The 22020-nt window shown below is 38.1% G+C and overlaps 1 protein-coding gene across 7 annotated transcripts in view; it reads left to right on the forward strand.

The window, feature by feature from the left end:
- The window catches only part of LOC101170586 (TOX high mobility group box family member 2), an 89078-nt gene that overhangs the window by 43546 nt on the left and 23512 nt on the right, over window positions 1-22020 (forward strand). For all 7 annotated transcript variants that reach the window (XM_011476924.4, XM_020704533.3, XM_004070368.5 and 4 more), the window contains one exon: window positions 15253-15516. In XM_011476924.4, the coding sequence (XP_011475226.1) occupies window positions 15253-15516 (264 nt within the window). The remainder of the gene's footprint in view (window positions 1-15252; window positions 15517-22020) is intronic.

The raw sequence follows: 22020 nt of genomic DNA on the forward strand, positions 1-22020 counted from the left end.
CAAGTAGCGTGTAAATTAGCAAGAGAAGGAATCATGAAAGAGTGAACGTGTTGTGCTTAGTTCACTCATAACACCTCTCCTTCGCTGCACGCCAAATTTGCTGTTTGACGCATGTCCAAAAATGTGTTCATAAACTCGATGCCCCATATGCATGTGGGAGGAGCTACTACCTAAAGTTTTTTAGAGTTTTTAAAGTTTAGCTTCATGAAAGCGTTCATTGTGTGTCTAATTTACAATGCATGGAAGACATGGACGATGTCGAGATCAGGTTTATTTATTTTGTAAAGCTCCACAGAAGCATCAGTAATCACATCTCTATGTCTGGGTTCATCAGATCCTTGAGTCTTTTTTTCTCAATGAGGTTCACCATCTACTGCAAGAGCTGCTTCTGAATGTTGGCCGCTTTCAACGGTATTGCCGTCTCTCTGTGACCCAGTTTGATGACTTTTTGTCCCACATTATTCCAAAGAGGGGAAAAATAGACGAGAATAATAAAGCCTCTCAATGCATGCAAAAAAGAAATATATCAAAAAGTTCAAGAAGAGAAATATCAAATTCTCCTCCATGTTTGTTTTGGACTCAACCCGCTGATTGGGTCATCAACATGCCACGGGCAAAAGCTGAGTCTGATTGGTTTACACAATCAAAGTTCTATTTTTTTTTATTCTTGACGTACTGAAATGCCCAAATGACGCTGCGACGCCTAAAACGAGCTGCTGTCTGGCACTCAAAGTGCGCCACAAGACCTCTGATCACGTCGCTACATTGACTTAGCATTGAAACTGGATGCCTCTGATGCTCAAATCGCTTTTGGTGTAAACGCAGCTTAAAGCAGAGGAGATGAAGATGTTATCAATATGTGATGTTTAAAAGACTAGAGGGACTAGCTTCCTTGTGTTTGTTTTTCTGTCCTGGTCTGTTTGCTTTAGGTAAAATTGCCCCCAAAAGAGCAGCCTTTATAACCTTCCTTTCCTGACCTTTCCTGCCTTTTTGTTTAGCTCAAATATGAAAGTTCACCAAACCAACTAAAGTTGTGTGAAATATTAACATTGTAACCCATTGTAACTAAATCTGAGGAGCAATCACAGTACAAAAACGTACTGAAAGATAATAAGTTCTTCTTTTAGTGCTTTACGCCTTTAGAAAGAGACCACACGTGTTGTGCACTCAATATAGAAATTTTAAAGGAAAAAAGTGTCTCACTCACAGCTGGTACATACATTTTTTTCTTACCGACTTAAAATTTTTATAATTGACCCTTTTAAAGTAACTTAAATACAAATCCTGCTATAAAAGTTCATGTTAACTTTCCGTTTGATGTGAACACCAGCCCAAATCCCTCTCGTTCCAAAGAATGTGCTTACACCAATGGTGTAATAACATAAATTGGGCCTCAAAAAGCCGAAGAACAAGAACATATGGAAACACACTTCATCACACAAAAGGCACACACAGTAAACTCCACTCCTGGTGAGCATGCAAACTCTCATAACCTCTAAAACACACAAGCATATACCATCATCTTACAGCCATAAGCTTGTCTTTTCTTTGATGTTAAGTATGGATAAATATAATTTGGGTTCAAGTGCAGCTTTAGCAGCTTATGGTATGTTTATAGCTCAGACCACAGGCTGTGAAGTCCATTGTTGTCAGCCACATTTACTGGTTTGCCCTAATTACGTCACAGTGCGTAAATGCCGGTGTGCGCTAATTGGGATAAATGTCCAGCTTTGTAGTTCTTCCGCTGTGGCGGTCAATCAGCAACACCCAGTATAGGTTTGCAATGTTGTGTCAACAAAAACCATCTTAGTGGATAAGGCAATTTGGGCTTTTCAAAACATGTCAGCTGCAGCTGATGCTCTGTCAGCGCTGTCAAAAGAAGCTTACACTCACGATCTAAATAGCCCCATAAATATATAGTTTACTGTTTGGATTCTTATCCTTTAGAAGAGGATACAGCACTAGATGGCTGGTATTGTTGTAATTATAAATACGTTTTCTGTATTATTTCTTTTAAATGTGTGTCTGCTTTTTTAATACCAAACATAAGCATCCATTACTAGTAAAGCTGTTGGAGCCTTGATCTCATTACCTTCTAATTGCATGGTTTCTAACTTTGTATGCATAAAAACACTCTTTGACTATATTAAATCGCCTCTATTGCTTATTTCCTCACATTATTTTTCTCTTTCACCATTTAAAAAAAACTCTGTTTTTTTGTTGTATGTGTGTGTGTGTAGAAACACTGTAGTAAGACTTTTATTCCATGTTTAAGGGCTGAAAATTGCTGTGCCTTTACAGCTGGTTGGCCATACTGCCAAAGAGGAAAGCCATATGTTTTATTGAACATTTCAGCTCTGTGGTGAGATACCCACCCAAGCCCTTATATGATATGTGCTTGTAAAATGGGTGCATGTAGCCAGAACAGAGACTCCTTTGTCTGCATGTCTGGGTCTTCCACAGCAAACACAGTGAGGTAGCAGTCTGACACAGCCAGAAGATTGCATTACACATAACATCTCTGCTCCTTAAAAAAAAAAAAAAAAAAAACACTAATCAAAACCAGCTTTAGAGGGGTCGTTCTCTATGCACTTGGATGCAATTGGTCCCTTCCAACAAGATGTTTTTCAAGGTTTAATTACTATATGGTTTTTGTTCAAAATATGCCTGCGTATGCGAACCTCTTTAGGCAGTTTGATTATATTAATGCTTTCCATTCGGTTCATCTGTTGAGGCTCGAGTATCTAAGCAAAAGTGTGGGAGGGTTATTTTGTTGACCAGCTTTGTTTGTGTCTGCCCACACACAAAGCTGCTAAGAAGATTGTGTTTTGAATTAAGGATTATTAAATACCTCGTTTATTCTGATTGACTGGAAACGTAATAATGAGCACTATAATCTTTAAATTAGTCAAATAACCTTGCCGTGGACTTTATGCTGAAAAAGAAATGTACTTATTGGGTGCTTTCTATTGGGATAAGTGGGAGATGATGTTGACTGGCTTGTATTTTCTGCAGGATTGTAAGTGTTTTATAACAGCTAAACATAAAGGTTTTTCTGATGCTAAATGATCTTTTTCATTTTATTATAGATGTTACTGAAGTGACTATAGAAACTTAATTTTTATAGACTATTAGTTGAGTAGGCTTTTTAACTCTTTTGGATAATATTTTTGCATATGCAAATAAACAAAATCTTAAGAAAGTAAAAAGGATCTTGTTTCAAGAGTAAAAAACATACATGTTAAGAAAATCTTTCAATAGCAGAAAAATCTTAGTTTGAGAAAACATGTTTTATTGACTAGAATTATTTTTTTTTAAATAAGAATTTTTTTTTTGCTTTTCAAGTAAAATCTGCCAAAGGGTTAAGAATTTTTACTTATTTCTAAGGGCCTTTTTTTGCAATGATACAAAAAAATTAAAAATAAACTGCTTGTTTCTAAAGAAGAGCCTTTAAAGACAGAGGACCAGTTGCAGGAGGCTGAGGTGTAATCTTTAAATGCATAGTATGACTCTTCCTTTCAGAAGTGTATTTATGAAATTATTACATTTTTGAAGAAAACTTTAGACTTCTGAGGTGTTCAAAGAAAGGACACTTCTTTACCTGGTTATGGCGCCACTATTGGTCTTTGTAGTGTTTCACTGAACTGTCTCCCTTAGTTGTTTTACCCAGCTGTAGTAGAACAATGGCCTGCTTAAAAAAGGAAATTTTAAATGTCTCCATGCAAATTGAGTTTTTACTCACTTTGTTTCAATTTTCCTTTTTTTTTTTTTACCATGACCCATTTTTTTCTCTCACATCCTCTGACTTTCTCATGTCAGGTTTGTTGCATCCATGTTAAGAGAAACTCACCTTGTACTGATGAGGAATTAAACAATGTTGTCAGTGTTGAGGAAAAACTGACCATTAAAAAGACAACGTAATAAGTATGCAAGTAAATAAGTAACTATTTACTTTTCACAGAGAGTGACTCACAAAGTGTTTCACAATGTTAATACAAGATAAGACCAGATAATACTAAATAGGTTTCTGTAAAATTGAATTTATGTTTACTTTTTTTAATTTAATTTTAACTTTTTTAACAAATTTCAGCCAAAGTCTCCTTTAAAAAAGAGGTTTTATCTCAAAGGGATTTCCTGGTAAAATAAAGATTAAAAAAATCTACTTAAAAACATTGCAAATAACCTTTTTGTGGATGAATGTTATTATAACCCAAACCCTGGAACAGATGAGAGGTCATCCTGGAAATTGTTTTGTTAATGTCTTTAAAATTTCTCCCAAATGAAATGTGGTGCACCTACTGCCACACTTACCTTCAGCTTTTTGCTTTCTTTCTTCTTCAGAACCGCTACAGATAGAGTACGTCGTTATTTTTTATCAAGAGATGCATATCAGAAACTGAGAGCAGGGTTCCTCGTTACCACACTCACACAATGTTTCAGACTTCTCTTCTTCTGAGTCCAAGAGGCTCTTGCAAATATGTATTTCATCCCTTCAAGCTTTTGTGTCGTCTGCTATCCGCACTTTTTTGTACTAAAGATGTCACATTTCTCAGTTTTAGCCTTTCTCCTGGCACTTTCTTGTGCACTGAAAACTTTTTGAGAAATGCATCACAAAGGATGCTTGTGGGGAGCAAGAAGTTCTCGAGGAAGAGTGAGTTCTCTAATGTGCAGTTAGTTATATAATGGAGCGACAGACCTGATGCACATCATTACATACTTTAAAACCTTTACGTTGTAATTCATTTCTAAATTAAACAAGTCTTCGTGAGCGGTGTGCATTGCAGAAAGCTGGATTGGATGTTTTTCCCACCGAGGGAAGAAGGATAGATCTCTCTTAAAAGCAGCAGACCAGTTGACGTTCTGTTAACCAAACATTAGCAGTGATACAAATGTTGTTTGGCCTGTAGGACCAGCCCACCCTCCCTCTGTCTCTATTTCTTTCTGTCTTTTTTTTTCTTTTTCTCTCTGAGTCAGAGACACCTCAGTACACCCTGGCACCATACACCCAATGTGGGCGATATGATGTGAAAGGCATCGTTACTTAATAGTGACTCACAATGTACCATTATACCCCCACCACCACAACTGCTTCACTCTGCTGGCCCTCCTCGCCAAACATCCCCGTATGAATGTGAGCTCTATCTTTGCATATTTTCGCTGCAAGGAAAAAATATGGGGACATTTGAGATAGAAGAAGAAGAAGGAAAATTGAAGGTAAGGAAACGCCAACACACATCTCCCTCCTTCTTTGAGGCTGAGCCGAGCCGCCGGCAAGGTCACCGGAATGAAGTAGAGATACATATTGTAAGACGAGCATTTAAATTTACTATCACGGTATCACAAACCAAAACTAAAATCCATGTTCAGCTCACAACCAGTGTTAGCGCATCAATATTTGAAAACCAGCATCACCCCCAATCAGTTAGTTGGACTTTTAGGGAATGTATATGGGGTCAGATTACTGTCAAAATGAAACAAGTTGTGGACAGTTTGAAAAAAAAAAATAGGAGAAAAATCTGAATACATTTGGTTTTACATTGGATATTACAACTTTGCCTTGAATACTAAATTTACCCTGTTAAGCTACTGTCAAAAATATGTCCCAAGGTCATAAGTCAAGGTCAAAAAACAATTCAATAAAGTGCACATGCCTACTGACTACCACTACTGATAGAGTGCCAGGAATGAAGGACGCCACCACTGGAGAACAGTGAGGCACCGATGAACAGCTTACATGTTTTATAAACAAGTACTTTTAGCATTACTTCATTCATTTTCACAACAAATCGTCGCTGACCTTCATGTTGCAGCAGTGATGTCATCAAAAAAGACAGCATAGTTTAATAAAGAATATTTAGGTTACACCATATTTACAGCTGAATATGTAAAGCTAAAAACAAAACAATCTTGCGATGTCAGCAAGAAATTTCAGAAGAAAAAAGAAAGTTGGGTAGTTTGATCCTAGCAACATAACTTTCTTATTTTACGTTTTTATTACGATGTCACGGTATTTTACGGTTTACAGTTAGCTTACATGTTTTTGTTATATTATTCTCTTATCATTAAACTTTTTTGACAGAAATGGACTATATAAATCATGGTAGTGGCATGTCTGCTTCCCCTTTTTTTGAATATTTCCACCACTTCTGGGTTCTGTGGGGGCATTGTTTACACGATCAGCTGTTATCACTTAGCAACAACAAAACGCTGTGATGTATTTTTGACTGAAATATAACAGGAAATTTTGTATTCAAGAGAAAGAAAAGTCATATTTTAAACAAAGATAAATCCTATTCACAACAAAAATGTTAATTTTAAGACTAAACGTTGTCTTTGAGCATTAGTTTCATATTGACACATCCACCAAAAAAGTCCAACAATCATTGAGGGCAGGAGCAAAACCCATTTTTTTTTAAAACAAATGAGATGTTCTAGAGTCTAAATGGTAGGATGAAGATTATTATAATGTTCTTAGAAAGGGATCAGTGGTTATATAAGAAGTCAGCATTTTCCTCCTAACGGATGCTTCTTTTGGCTTAAAAACACATCAAAACAACCCACTGGCTCACACTTTCTGTGGTTCTCCCTTCGTTCCTTCTCAAATACTTACCCCGCTGAAAGGCAGCACCCCCCAAAAAACACAGCATCTTATCAACAGCAAGAGTACGCTCAATGATTCATACACTCTTTTCAAGGAACTTGAAACCTTGGCTCTATTTCTGTATCGGCCTCTCTGTCTTTGTATGTGCAGCGCGGGGATTTAGCGGGACTTAGCGGTTTGATATTTCTATTGGTTTTCTGCATATATTTTCACTCTCCCTTTCCCTCTCTCCCAGTGATCTTTCTCATCATGTTGAGACCAAGGTCATGGCTGATTGAAATATAATAGAAGTGTAGACATCTGGCCTAATACTGTGGGAAGTTAAATCTATTTTAATGGCCCTGCTGCAGTGGATTCTCTCTGATGCACTCTTGCGCTTCACTGACAGTAAATCACAATGTTCTCTTATTGCCCTGACTGGAATGAGGGCATAGAGAAAGAACAATGAGGGATCCACATCATTTGTTTTCGCCCCTCCCTTGCTTTTTCCTCTCCACTCCTCCTCCTCCTCCTCTCCTCTATGTTTTGCGACTCATAAAGCAATGGCCTTAAAGAGAGTGACATCATGAAAATAAAAATAAAAGGGGATTGTGGGCAAGCTATTGTGCCATATGTGATTACCAAGGCTTCTATGTTTCCCTGGGGGGATGAGTGACTGTGAGACAAAACATTTTATTTATTTATACCATTCTTTTTTAATGAATAAGAACAGGAAATATGGCAAAGACCACAATAATATGCCCTTTGTTCAGAGAAAAAAAACTGCAGGCTGTGCACCAATAATGAAGAAATTTCTGCTTCTCTCAGTTCCAGAGCAAAGATCGAAGATGTTTTTTCCACCCTTATCTTTCATCTACGACTGAGTTAAATTGAGCTGACATATTTGTGCGACATGTGTCCCTTTTTTTCCACACCTTTTGAAAACACTTCCTTTGCGGCCGTGCTTTTACAGTTCATGTGCGAGCCAGCACGGGTCCACCCACATCTGCAGTGGGGAGTCAGGTCCTTCTTACCCACCTAAATGAGATCCATTTTGATGTGACATTTGAGAGAATTACCAGTGCATGGGGGAGCAGAGAAAGAGGTTAGATCACTCCTTCGCTATTGGCTAAAAACCACAACAGCCTACCTGTCCTTCAGTGACGGACGCCACACATGACCCTGAGTTACTATCCGACATAGTGAAATCCCCACACAAACCCCTCACTCATCCCAGTTCTGTCTTTTCCGTCAGTCAGCGGCTGGGTCGCTGTTTTATTCCTTTTTTATTGTACTCAACTGTCCACCTTTCCTGATACATCATCCAAATGGAGTTCTCTGTCAGTTTAAAGCCTGGTCAGATAGCCATTGTGGTAATGGCCACATGCTAAGCTTGGGCACCCACTCATGATCAGTTTGATTTCTGCCCTTTCTCTGCTCTGCCAGATTAATTTTTGAAGGTGAATTCAGAAATTTGTCGAAAAGACGAGGAATTTCCATTTGTTTTATTTGAACACACAATGACATGTTCCTGTGTGTATGCATGACTTATCCAAGCGTAATTCTCTGTTAGTTCAAAGAGGACGTACACGGCTAGATGATTTACACCTGGGGTCTACAAAGTTTTTGCAAGGAAGGCCAGATTTGGTGAGGCGTGTGTGGGGGTCAACCAATCGGCCTATATTCTTTGAACCTGCATTTAAAAAAATGAAATGCAGATGAACCATTTTATGAAAATTCAATTGCAATGGAATACAACAGATATATATATATTTTTCCAAAATTACTGTGAATTTTGTTTTTGAAGACCAGAAATAGAAAAAAGAAAAAGTCTGTCTGGAAAAATGAAAAAAACTAAAAAAAAAACTTGTGATTAAATGAGGGTTTACATGAAATGTTGCACATTATTCACTATTATTAGTAAACTTCCAAATGTAAAACATGTGAACAAGTTTATCTTATTCAAAAATACAAACCACGGATGCAATTCTTTTGTATTTTTTTAAAAAAAAACTCTGATTTCCACTTGTCCTGGCAACTCTTGCTGTCAACTTTCCTTTCATTATTTACATGTGACATTTTAGAAATAACTGAGAGTCCAGTTTATAAATTATCCAATCAAAATCAAGATACTGTATACAGTTTTAAGAAAGCGCTGCATATTATCAATTATATGACGTTAGTCTGCGGGCCGGTGGAAATTTGAACATGTGTCGCATCTGGCCCACGTGTCAGACTTTGGACAAGCCTGATTTAGACTGTGCATTCTGTCAATTTCTGTCAAGTTCTGTCAATCAAAGCAATCTTTAATTGTAAAAATTGCAATAAGTTGATTTATCGAATCAATGAATTGTTTTTCTTTGAAAGCTATATGTTTTGATTTTCAAGTTCAAAAAATCCCTTCTGTTAATTTTAGAAGGTGAAATTATTTTATTTGTACAGTGGTCCCTCACTATTGCAGTTCAGCTTTCGATGTTTCGCTGAGTTTTTTAGTCCAGTTTTGGATTCTTTATTTTTTTTCTTTTTACATGACACTGTGTTCTGCATCCTGATTGGCCGTTGAACTTGTCAATCAATCTCCTTGTGCAATGTCTCCTGTACAGAATGTGTATAGTTTTCCAACTGTACACAAATCTTCAATTAGGATCAGATCTTTGTTTTTATTCTATAACACTGGACTCTTTTCTATAAAGGGTTGAACTTTGAGAGTTTAAGCAAGAGAGAAAAGTGTAAAAATGTTCCTGTATGTCTAAGAATGTGAATGTAGAAAAGTGTTTAATGAGGAGTTTTACAGCTTTAAAACATATGTAATCTTATTCATGGATTCCATCTATTGAGGTTATTATTTAGGACATAACCCCTGCGATAAATGAGGGAAAACTACACAAGTTAGAACTTTGTGTCACAGTCTTGGGTGCTTCTGTGTTTGTTTTTTCAGGCTGCTCTACTTCTAATTAGGTGCAGCTGTTTTCATTTGGTTAATTATCTCGCAGGTATTTAAGGAGCCCCCATTGTCACTGGTATTGGAATGTTCTGTTGGTTTCTTGTGTCATGTAAGCCTTAGTGATTAACACTTGTGGAAACTTACCTTCCTGCATATAGGTCCTTGGTGTTCGCAGTCACATTGTAAAATTTTATATCACTAGCAAAGCTGGTTTTAGGCGTAAATATAAAAACAAATATGAAATGGTGTTAAATCTAGGGATGGGAATAGAAGCCCCATGAAGCTTCCTTTGGGGTTCATGTAACTGTGCCGGAAAAATGAACTAACCCTTCAGGGCTTTGAAACCACACAGAACAGTGGCATCTAGTGGCGGACTCGATGTATATATTATGCTTCAACAAGCTCCTTGTAACACTTCAGTGTGGAAATGATGATGAAAAAACGTAAAACAAAACAATGTTGTTAATGATGATTAACGTAAAACAACACATGTGACGTTTTCACACATCACATAAAGAAAATAAATGCAAAGCAAATAAAAAAAATTCAAAAAATTGTGAAATGCAGGTCTTGAATCCTGGACCTCAGGATGCACATCTGTACTGTGGCTGTACATTGACTTTCCCTATGAGCTTTCTCTACTGATAGTGTTTGTAGTGCCATAGATTCATTGAAGTATTTTTTTTCATACACAACGTTCTTAGTGTATTGTTTAATTAGGAGAAATCAAGTTGAAACGATCCTGAGCCACAGTACTTTTTTACCAGGAGTCATGGTAAAGTGCAATGAACTGGCGCTGATTCCGATACAGCGGAAACAATCGAACTGGTCGGGAATCGTTCGGGATTCATTTCGTATTTCTAGAGAATAGCACGCCCAAATGTTCGAACACAAGTGACATCTGAACCGTGGTTCGACCAAACAACACATTTGGCGCTCCATACGTCATCAATCACGTGATCTGCGCTAGTTGACACACAGCCCGAAACATTGTGCCGAACCTTTCTGTTTCATGAAGGTGAAACGCGCGCCGAAGCGTCGTGTCAAATGGGGCATCCCTAGTTAAATCTGAAACTGGATATTAATGTGAGCTTGTGTTCACGGTGCTATTGATATCCATTGCATTGCACCAAGCCCTAATTTAAACAAGTATGATTTCATACATTCTATTCAAATCAGATATTTTTGGATTCATTTGATGTTAGAGGAAAGCTGAAGCGTTAACAGCAAAGTTCATCAAAGACAGACAGTTCTTGTCTTTGGACAATTTGCCCGCTGTCAGCCATGACAGGCTTCATTTTCATCCTCCTCCCTTTGACAACACATCATTGTTCCCAGATGAGCTGTCTTCCACTAAACACCTCATGGGCCACAAATGGCTCCATCAGCAAGCTAATGACTTCATCAAATCTTTGCAGCCATTTGTGTCAAGAGAACTTAAGGCGAAACTGATAAATGCATTTCCACTGTAAGTTAACTTAATTATGGGAGATGGGTTGACAAGATGGAGCTAAATTTGCTCACAGAGACTTTTAGACTGACACACTTGGAGGGTAAAGTAAAATTTTACTTCTTGCTTTGGTTAATAATTATAGATCATTGGTGACACTTCCTTCTGTGATAGACATTCTGATCATCACACTGTACCCATAAATAAAGGAATAAAGCACTATTATAAACTGAAAGACATCAGCTGAATTGTTTGCCGTATCACATTTTCTCTGTATAAATACTGCTTGTAGCCATGGTTTTAACAGATAAACATTTATAAGTAACCTTAACCCTAACCACAGCCCTGTGACAGACTGGTGACCTGTCCAGGGTGTGCCCTGCCTTCGCCCGCAAGTGGCCGGGATAGACTCTGGCAGCCCCATGACCCTCAAAGGGAACAAACAGATTAGAAGATGAATGAATGAATGAATGAATGAATGAATGAATGAATAAACAAAAGTCCTAAATAAGACATAACAATAGTGAAAGTTCCAAACTTAAAAATAATAATAAATCAACTTTAGGCCAAATTTTTTCTTTTTACTTTTTAACTTCTCTCCCAATCCTAATCAAGTTGGATTAGGTTTAAATGTGAAAAATATGCTACAAATTTGTAGCTGAGGTATCATGCAATGTTGATGGTACAATGTTGATGCACATTGACGTGATTGTAAAGTAGTTCACGTTTTTAACAGAAAGCACAAATAATGTCAAATTTGAAGAAACAGCAAATCTAACACACATTTCAGACTAGATCAGTGCTTATTTAAGATGTTTTATAAAACGATATAAAATCAAGAAAACTTGGAATTGAGGGGGTTTCTACAAAAACATTTCCATTTTATTAAGATTCAAACTTTTTTGACTCTGTGACACAAAGTGAGGTCGATGACCTGCATTTATCTTTTTGCATCTGAAAGTTATTATAGCGACTGCTCTTGTAACCAGAGCAACTGATGGAGCCGTCTGTGTGCACAAATCCAATGATCAGCAGATCCTGGCAGCCTGTCCAAGGAAGCAGGTTCTGTCTCAGCAGGAACAAAACATGCTAAGGGTAACACTTACTAACCTGCGAAATGATGCAAATTGTGTTGAGACGCTGTGTCGGAAAGAACTTCCTGGTTGATTAACTTCAGCCGCACAATTACATTTGGAATTGGATTAAAGAGGTTCAGTGTGCAGAATATTTCTCTTTCCTGCAAACCCAGAATCATGCACAGACTGTGATCCCGCAACTGTTTTTTAAAAAGTGGTGTTGAATATTGAGTGTTTAGACCCTAGCAATATAACTGAATGGTACAAGTTATTTTAAATACAGATGACTTTGCTAAGGGATTTAAAGCATGCATGAAAGACCCACTTTGATTAAAAAAAATGTTTTGGGCATTTTTAACATGATCTTTTAGCCTTTTTTTCTAATGATTGAGGACAAAAAAAAAGCTTGTAGGTGTGACGTAGAAGCTACTACGGCAACCCACAAGCTCTCTACTCCATTTTATTCTGATGCCTCCAGTTGCAGACAATTATATCCATGGATGTCTTCCTCATCTGAGCTGACATCTGGCTCAAAACTGTGCGGCTGGACATTGCTCACCCTTTTTGTTGCACTGTTAATGTTAGGTTGGGGTGTGAAGGGTTGTAAGATGGCAGGAGAGTGTAAACAATGGGATGATGGGAAGTGGGGACAGGCTCTGCGCCACCACTTGGAGGCGAATTTCCAATGAACTACTGTGAACTGCAGAACCTGTGTTCTAGAAAATGACACAGGTTTTTGATTTTGTCTGATAACAGCATTATCACAATTAAAAGACCCCTTTTAAAAATACATCAAAAGACGAACAGTGGGACTTTAAGCTTAGAAAAAGTATTTTTTTAAGGTTTTAAATGATGAGAATTAGTTTGGCACTAAGCGACATCCCACATCTATTGGGTGAACGATGTGGTGTTTTGATTCCTTGTCACAAAAAATGCAAAAGAACAAAACAAAAAGGTGTAGCACTTCCAACAGGAATGAATCACTTTGCAGAGTCCTCAAATGTCCAAAGCAAGTTCCTACTTGGAGAAGATGGCAGATTTGCTTCAGTTTCACCTTTCCAGAGGGGGGTTGAAGGTTAAAGGAACAGAAGGCTGAATCAACATTTGGCATTTTTTTCTGACCTCTTTTTTTCTTTTATCTACTCCTCTTAACGTCCTGAAAGACAGAAGATTTATGAATTATTTATCTGTGTTTGAGAATGTAAAAATTGTGTGATGTCCTTGTCCCGTGTCTTATCTACAAGGGCATCATAAAAAAACTGGTAAATACAACAAAAGCAATAGAGGGTATGGTCATAAAACAACACAAGTCCTGGTGTGTTACCATGACAAAGATTTAATCACTTCCTTAATTCTGACATTGTAAATAGTTTGCCTACCAGTAAAAGTAACAGCTAATAAATAAAAGTCTTAATATTAAATTTTTTTTGTTCACTGACTATAATTTTTTTATTATTACGATTTTATTACATCCTAATGACGTTTTTATACATCTATCAGCTGTGGGCAAAAAGGCTTAAAAGTGACATTGTTGTAGTCATCATCCGATTGATTTTCATGTTCAAGCATTAAACTGATTGTTATCGCCACTTTCTCGCCGCCTGATGATGTCCTGCCTCCATTTAGGGGTCAGTTTACTGATGCACAGACATATCCTGCATGTGTGCTTTCACTGAATTAAACCCTTGTCCTGTGTTTACTCATCATAATAGACATAAACAATAAGCATTAGAAGACCAAGAACGTGGCAGAACTTCTGTCATAATTGCAGCTGAAAACATGCGAGAAGAGAAACGGGCACATCAGTCTCTGATAGCAAACATACTTGTTTTTATATTATCACCATTATTACGGTTGTTTTACCCACAATGATAGTGCACATTATGAGACTTTTATCCCATCTTCTGCTCTTGGGCATGTTGCAGCTCTTCCTCAGCTTTTTTTTGCCATTTGTTTGATAAAAGTATTTGTTTTCAAGATGAATTGCTGCTCTGGCAGGCGAGATGACAGCCAACACGGAGATGATATTGAATTGATTTCTGAAATGTTGCAGAACGGACTACTTGATGTGTACCACGAGACATGAATAATAAAAATTCTATTAAAAAGCTCTTGAATGGCTGACACTGGAATATTATTTGTGATGATTAATTTTCTTCAGTCATTATAAAAGGGAGTTGGCATCAGATTGTCTCTGACAAAATTGCTTTTCTCTCCCTGGTGAATATCCTCAGTATTCTTTTTGAGAGCACAAAACCATATTTCTCCGTGCAATATTATGTCAAGATGGGCCTGAAAAAAAGACACTGCTCATGTATCACCTTGTTACTGTCATGAAGGCGATGCTGTTCTAACTGCTGGGGGTCAATTGGATATTCTGCATACATTTCATAATGAGGATAAAATGAGGGATTTGTTTTGTCCAGTTTTTTTAATGTTTATGTTAACATAATTGCCATTCTAATTATGGGATTATAAAATGTCTGTGCTGTTTTTCCACACAATGAATTTGATTAACTGTATTTTAAAAGCATGCAGACTGACAGTTGTTTTTTTGTTTTGTTTTTTTGCTTTAAAGCTGTCAGGATTTCTGAAACAAATTACTTTGTACAGCAGCTGTTGTTGTCTAGCTAATTAATTATTTGTGTACATTTGAGATGAATGAATTCTTTACACTCTCCTGCGCACATCGATTTGCATTTCTAATTATTTTTATTTTCAGCACAACAGAGTGAGCAAAACCAGTGCAAGTTTGCCTCTGCCAATGCAGCAAACAGAATAATACACAAAAATAGTCAATGTGTGCATTTTAGAGTTAATTTAAGAGGTTTTTTTTCATCATCTCTGATTAGTTTTAGTTCTAACTTTTACAGTTCAGTCTGTCATTAAAAAGTGCTTTCTTTGGGATGTACGTGTCAAAAATGGTCCTTTCTGATTTCTTCTCTATGAGCGAGTTCTGAGATACTTGTAAATGTTTGTGTGTTTGTCATATTTATTGGGATTCATCTTTTCCAAACTGCTGTAGATGAGCCATATGTTTTCCAGTGTCCCATAAATGTGGAGGTATCTGCATGTAACGTTGTTTATTTTCAAATTGTAGCCATAAAATCAAAGAAGTAGAGAGTAAAGAAGGAATGGTTGTTGTAAATACAAGCTCCTTGTCTTCTCTTTGAGTAAAACATTATTTTTCTCCTCTTTTTAGAGCTTCTCCAGTCAGGGAAGAGGGAGTAATGGTGGCAGTGGAGGAGGAGCTGGGGACGAAGACTATGAGATTCCTCCCATCACACCCCCAAACCATGCCGACCCCTCTCTGCTGCACCTCATGGAGCACGAGTCCGGTTATCCCTTCCATTCTCTGCCTCACAATGGTTTGCTTAACACCTACTCCTATCCTGAGCTGCCTACTCTCATGATGTCCAATATGTTGGGTCAGGACACTCACCTCCTCTCTGGGCCTATGCACTCAGTGAGTACATCCTTTTGTATTTCATCTTTTTTTTATATGTGACCCTGGATAATTGTGCAGTTGCTTGTTAGTCTCAATCAGACCACTGGAAGTCAGCCAGAAACTCATTGCAAAGGACGTTTTGTCGTGAGATATCAAACTCTTGCCATTGAAAATTCCTTCTGCGCAGAAGCTATTATAAGAGCGAAACATGTAGTCTTCTTTCTCTAAAACCCCCATAAGATCTTTCTGAAGATGGCGATCACAGCAACGCAGGGTTTTTTTTTTCTATCAAAGTGGCAATTAGCAATGCAGGAGGCTGAGGAAAGCAATCCACTGAAGTCTACGCACATGCAACTGGAAATACTGCAAAAACACAGAAACCCGCTCCTCTTGTCAGACGTGCACCTTGGCAGCAGAGCCTCTTCAATTCAAAGTGAGTCAAGAAAGGAATCAAGAAACTCTGTGCTGCACTTTTTCATTTGCTATGATCAGCAAAGCAAAACAGGGAGAAGATGAGGAGCTGCACTGGGGTACAGGTTTTAAACAGAAAGTCTGGTTTGGAGGGTGGGATGGGGGGGGGGGGGGGTATCCCTTGTCAGTTCCTTTTTCTTTTTCAAAGGAATGCTGAAGATACACCCCCTCCTCCCCCCCTCCACCAGTGAAGGGACTTTCTCTCGTGTTAAACATGCTTCAAACCGTACATGTAAACACCCCCGGTGAACACATTCGAAAGCTTTAATCATAGGATCGAATCAAATGAATTATTGATGGCCTGTGTGGTGAATTATTCAGCCATATATACTTTCATCTGACATAAATATCCCTTTTTTTCTCTTTGCCCTCCGTTATGAATATTTATGCCTTAATGTGAGCATCCGTGGCATTTATCCTCCGTTAATCAGGTCTTATGTGATTTTCTGAATCAAACTGCATAAGTTGCAGACTTTTTTTCTCTTGTGGGTGGTAGCTGAGGCCTCCGTCAGAGCCAGCCTTTAGGATTAGGTCACAATCCACCGGCTACCAGGTAAGCTAAACATTGTCAGTTAAAATATACAGTTTTAAATTATGGTTTAATTGTTCTTAGAAGTCCTAAGAGGTTACAGAACTACTCTGGTCATCCTTTGATCAATTTTAGAAGTGTTCCTGTTTTTAGCCAAAATAAAAAAAATAAATAAAAAGTGTTGTTTTCTTGGACATAGTTTCGGCAGAGCGGCAGGAGTTCAATGGAAATTCAACTTCTGGGTTGCACCCCTTTTCCCGTCACCCATAACTGAGGTGTTTACACACTCGTCTGCTAGCTTACAGCCCCTCACACCCTCAACTTAACATGAACAGTGTAACAAAAATGGCTTGGACGAGGAGAACGAAAATGTGCGTGGATCTAGTCGTCTACATCAAAATGGAGGAGCAGGGAGCTTGTGGCCCACTCAGTGCATTTTCTATGTCACAAATGGGATCTTTTTGAAACCACAATGTTTCGTTTGCTCCTGATTCACAATGATTTGAATAAAGAAAATTTTAAAAATGCAATTTTTAGCTCAATTTTCTGTATAGATGACCTCCAACATTAGAAAACGCCTCAAAAAACATGTTACAAAATGTTTTATTGGAGTGTGTCTTAAAGTAATTCAATTAAAAACAGAAAGCCAGCAGTTTGTGGATAGTTTGTGTAACAAAACTGGCCTTTTTGCTCTCTCATTTATTCATTTTTTTTTTTTAGAAGCGAACAGGGAGGGAGTGCCTGCTTCCTAAACGGCTTTTGTTTCACCTTCGCAATTATTTATTTTCAAATAGCCCTTCTGGGTAATGTTCCATTTTCTTATTTCACACCCCCTTTTCTCATAAATGAACCGTCGTTGCAATAAATCACAGCACAAACAGAGACTTGCGCACCCTGTGAAAGGTCCAGAGATTTATGTAACACATTCATGTTTCTCACTTCCACATTTTAGTACTACTCTGGCAGAGGCTGGCTAATAATAGCGGCTATTAATATTTCTTGTTGCCTAGCAACCCTAGCAAGTAATAGCTTACTCTGAAAAAAATAGATGACCGATAAGGAAGAAGGAGGGGGTAAATGGGGGGCGGGGGGATTCAATTCATTTATTATCTCCTGGGACAAGAGGAGCTTATTTCTGAGGGTGAAGAATAGGAAAGTAGGCTGTATATTGGGAAATATTTTAAAGCAATTGGAGATGACGTTATTTTCATTTCACTTCCATTAGGAATGTTTCATTTGATGTTTCCCCAGCAAAGTCAATTAACCTTAATTTCATACTGATAAAGGTATAATAAAGTAAATTGAATTTATGTCTGCTGCATGCTTGAAGACTAATATGGGTGGATGGAAATAAGCTCCCAGCATAGCCAGGGTCAAAAATGAGGGAGTAAGCTTTTGATTTCCTTGCATTATATTGACGGAAGCTGAACAATGAGCTCAGTAAATTTGAGGAGATGGAAGGATCGCCTGAAAATCAAATCGCTAATCAGTCAGCAGGCTTCTTCCAGCGCCGCAGAAAAAGCAAACGAGAAGTCGACAGCCTTACCTTAAGGATACACTTCTTCTTCAATCACAGAAATCCTACACTGCACATATAAAACCTCCTACAAGTACAAGCTCAGCTGGAGCAACAGATAGGCTTCATCTCCAGGGATGTTGTTGCTGGTTTTTGTACAACATTTAGCCTAAGGCTACAGCTCTGTAAACTTCACCCTGCTTTGGGATTCTCTTTCGCAGCACACACACTCGATCTTAGAGCAAACAGAGTTAAATCATTACAGGATTGAGAGCAGTGGATTGACCATCATCTTTCTGCACAGACACATAATTTTATCTCTTCTTTGTCTTTGTTGATCTAGTACCTAATATCTGCTCACTTTAGGGTGATCAGGTTTACAATCCCAGGATTTCTGACTTGCCTAAAGGCATGTTTCAGTTTTCCCCTCGCTTTTCTTTTATCTATTTGTTTTTTCCTAACCAAATATAACTTTACATATTAGATTATTGTTGCAGCTGCTGTTTTTTTATCATCTTCTTTGCTGTGGCTTTTACAGTTTCTTTTTCAGACAACTGCAGGAGTCCAGGAACATAAAGCATCAGCACTGACAATCTTAAACATGGAGCCGTTCGTCAGAAACGCGCTTCCATTTTCACAGCTCCTCCCAACCGCTGACCTGCTCTGTCAGTGTCTTTGAACTAAAGCAGAATGAGCTGGGTCCTGAATGACTGGATGCTGTGAAATGTTACATGCTGTCTGGCATTGCTCATTGCTGGGGGGGACAACCCCTCCTCCTATCTCACTCATAGCTTACAGTGTTTCTGCCAGCCCTTGCTCCTGGGTAAGAGGAGGCACCCAGGGGTCCCATGTTCAACAAGCCCCCTGTCGTTCAGGTCTGGCTGGTGGTAGGGGCTTGAAGAGCTGTCAGCAAGAGCCATCTTTTATAAAAATAAAAAAATGAATGAAGCAGGGGGATCTTTGCCAGCAGAAGGTGATGGGAGGTCGAGGAGGAGGTTGTAGAAGAACCCCAGTGTGCAGCCTTGAGGGGTGTTACCACATTTAAATATTGAAGCTGATTCCCAAAGCCTGTCTCATTATTGGTGTAATGAGGCCGACTGGGGAGGAGGGAAAACCCTCGCTGCTACAAATGCAGCTGGCAGACTTCGAAGTTTTTGACACGTACTCAGTCAGATGACAACTGGTGGGAATTCTGGCAGTAAATGTCTGCTTCTGTGTACATTTTTTGGACATGGTGACGTCTGTTTCACATACATTCAACAAACCTTTTCACCTCATGTTCAGATGGACGATTTTCAAGACAAACACTTATATCCTCAGAGTGACATTTGACGGTATTGTTGATGGAAAGTTTCCTTTTCTGATGGTTTCCTTTTCTCAGTTGGACTTTAATGACTGTTTCAGCAAAAACAGTATTTGTAAGGAAGAATATGTTTCAGATTTAGATTGTTTAGTCTTTGTGCTTTGACAGCATTTATGTGCCCAGTCTGTTGTTTGTTTTTTCAGCCTGTTGTTTGTACTTTCTGTCTTTTGTGTGTATTTTCAATCTGTTGTGCACGTTTTCACTATTTGGTTGTGTATTTTCAGTCTTTGGTAGTTTGTGTGTGTGTGTTTTCAGTCTATTGTGCGATTTCAGTCTGTTGGGTGTATTTTCAGTCTGTTGGGTGTATTTTCAGTCTGTGGGGTGTATTTTCAGTCTGTGGGGTGTATTTTTAGTCTGTGGGGTGTACTTTTAGTCTGTGGTGTATTTTCAGTCTGTGGGGTGTATTTTCAGTCTGCTTGGTGTATTTTCTGTCTGTTGGGTGTATTTTTAGTCTGTTGGGTGTATTTTCAGTCTGTGGGGTGTATTTTCAGTCTGTGGGGTGTATTTTTAGTCTGTTGGGTGTATTCTCAGTCTGTGGGGTGTATTTTAGTCTGTTGGGTGTATTTTCAGTCTGTAGGGTGTATTTCAGTCTGTAGCGTTTATTTTTAGTCTGTAGCGTGTATTTTTAGTCTGTTGGGTGTATTTTCAGTCTGTAGGGTGTATTTCAGTCTGTAGGGTGTTTTTTTTGTCTGTTGGGTGTATTTTCAGTCTGTTGGGTGTATTTTCAGTCTGTGGGGTGTATTTTCAGTCTGTGGGGTGTATTTTCAGTCTGTTGGGTGTATTTTCAGTCTGTGGGGTGTATTTTCAGTCTGTGGGGTGTATTTTCAGTCTGTGGGGTGTATTTTCAGTCTGTGGGGTGTATTTTCAGTCTGTGGGGTGTATTTTATGTCTGTGGGGTGTATTTTCAGTCTGTGGGGTGTATTTTAGTCTGTTGGGTGTATTTTCAGTATTTGATTGTGTGTCTTTTAAGTCTATTGTTGGGTGTTTTCAATCTATTACTGTGTGTTTTCAGTCTGTTGTGTGTGTTTTCACTCTGTTGTGTGTTTTTTGTCAGAGTTGCTGATTACTACAAAGTTGCGTTGACTTCCTGCGCTGTGCAAAAGGATGTTTATTGTGCCTCACTTGGCATTTAGGACACAGTTAGGGAATCAACCATGACTGTTGTGGAGCTGAGGCATAATAACTGGACTGACAGTGCAAGGAGAGCTTAGGTAGATTCCAAATTAAATTATTAAAAATAATTGGAGAAAGGTGATCAGTGTTGTGTTTGGCTTTGATTGTAACATTTATCTAATCATGCACACATAATTAAATTGATTTTCAGCTCTCTTTTACCCTTTTTTATTACCTTCAACTAAATGGCAGAATTCCTGCTGGAAATTGCAATTTAGGTTGACATCTTGGTGCAACTGGGTTACCAGTTTACTTGTTGTCCTTTTTTCAGATATAATTGAAACAGCCTTTTTTTCATTGTAGGTTTAGAGGGTTTAGGTCTCAGATGACCTGCTTGCTCCGCTGCCTTTCACTGACATCTCAGCGACGTTTGCAGATAAATCACTTTCTGTAACAGTAGAAATATTTTCTGCGCTGACGTTCCATTTCACAAAAAGACAGATGCCCTTCAGCGCTGCACTCCTCCGCAGAGGTGAACAATGTGTCTTGTAGTTGTCAAAAGAAATGACAGCGAGATAATTGGTAGGGCATTCCGGTTTCATTTAAACGGAAACAAATGGGGTTCCAGGGAGAATTGCACTTTAAAAAAAGTAAAGCTTTGTTTTGGCGCGACTTATTATCCAGGCTTCAGCGTGAGGTAATGAAGACGAGCAAAAACAGACTGAGCATTAAAAAACAAACGCACATTCATTTCAGGTCATGAATATTCATGCCTCTAATTCAAATAACCTTAGGCAAGTGTTACTGCTAATGAATATTTAAAAGAGCTTGGTCACAGAGATTTGAGCACTGCATTATATCTGACTTTCTGGTATCATCATGTAGAGGGATAAACAATTAGGAATGGCAAAAACAGATTTCAGGGGTAATCAAAATACATCTGGAAGACAATGTCCCATGTTATCACATTAGTTGTGGGCCATTGCCACAGCCAAGGAGATCATTATGACAAGTTGAGAAAGAACAGTGTTTAGAATTGTCAATAATCGCGTTGATGCAGAGTGGATTAGTCTATTAATCTACTTGTCACAATGTTAATTGCAGTTGTTAAAAAAAATACATTTATTTTCCTTAATGTCTGTTTTAGATCATTTTAAAAACCAGAAAAGTCACATTTTTATGGTAAAAATATATTCCTTTTTTTATTTCGCCTAATGGTAATCATATTTTTCAGCAATTTCTAATTTTATAGCAATTAATTTAGAGTTTTTTGACTTAATGTACTGTATTTTGGAAGTATATGTTGATCTGGAGAACAGGTTGCAGCAGCAAAAAAATGCATAATAAAGAGGAAAAACTCATATAAATGGCATTGAAGCATAAGTCGCTCTTTTGGGAACAATCCATTTATCAAAATACTGGAACAAGAACAGACATTTCATTGAAAGGCAAATCATGATAAGGGAATAGCTAACGATAATAGACTGAATATATGCACACTTCACTGCCTTAACACATTGATGCTTATTT

Source organism: Oryzias latipes, chromosome 7 (assembly GCF_053564925.1).
Source record: "Oryzias latipes strain Hd-rR chromosome 7, Olatipes_Hd-rR_3.1".
NCBI classification, from domain to species: Eukaryota; Metazoa; Chordata; class Actinopteri; order Beloniformes; family Adrianichthyidae; genus Oryzias; species Oryzias latipes.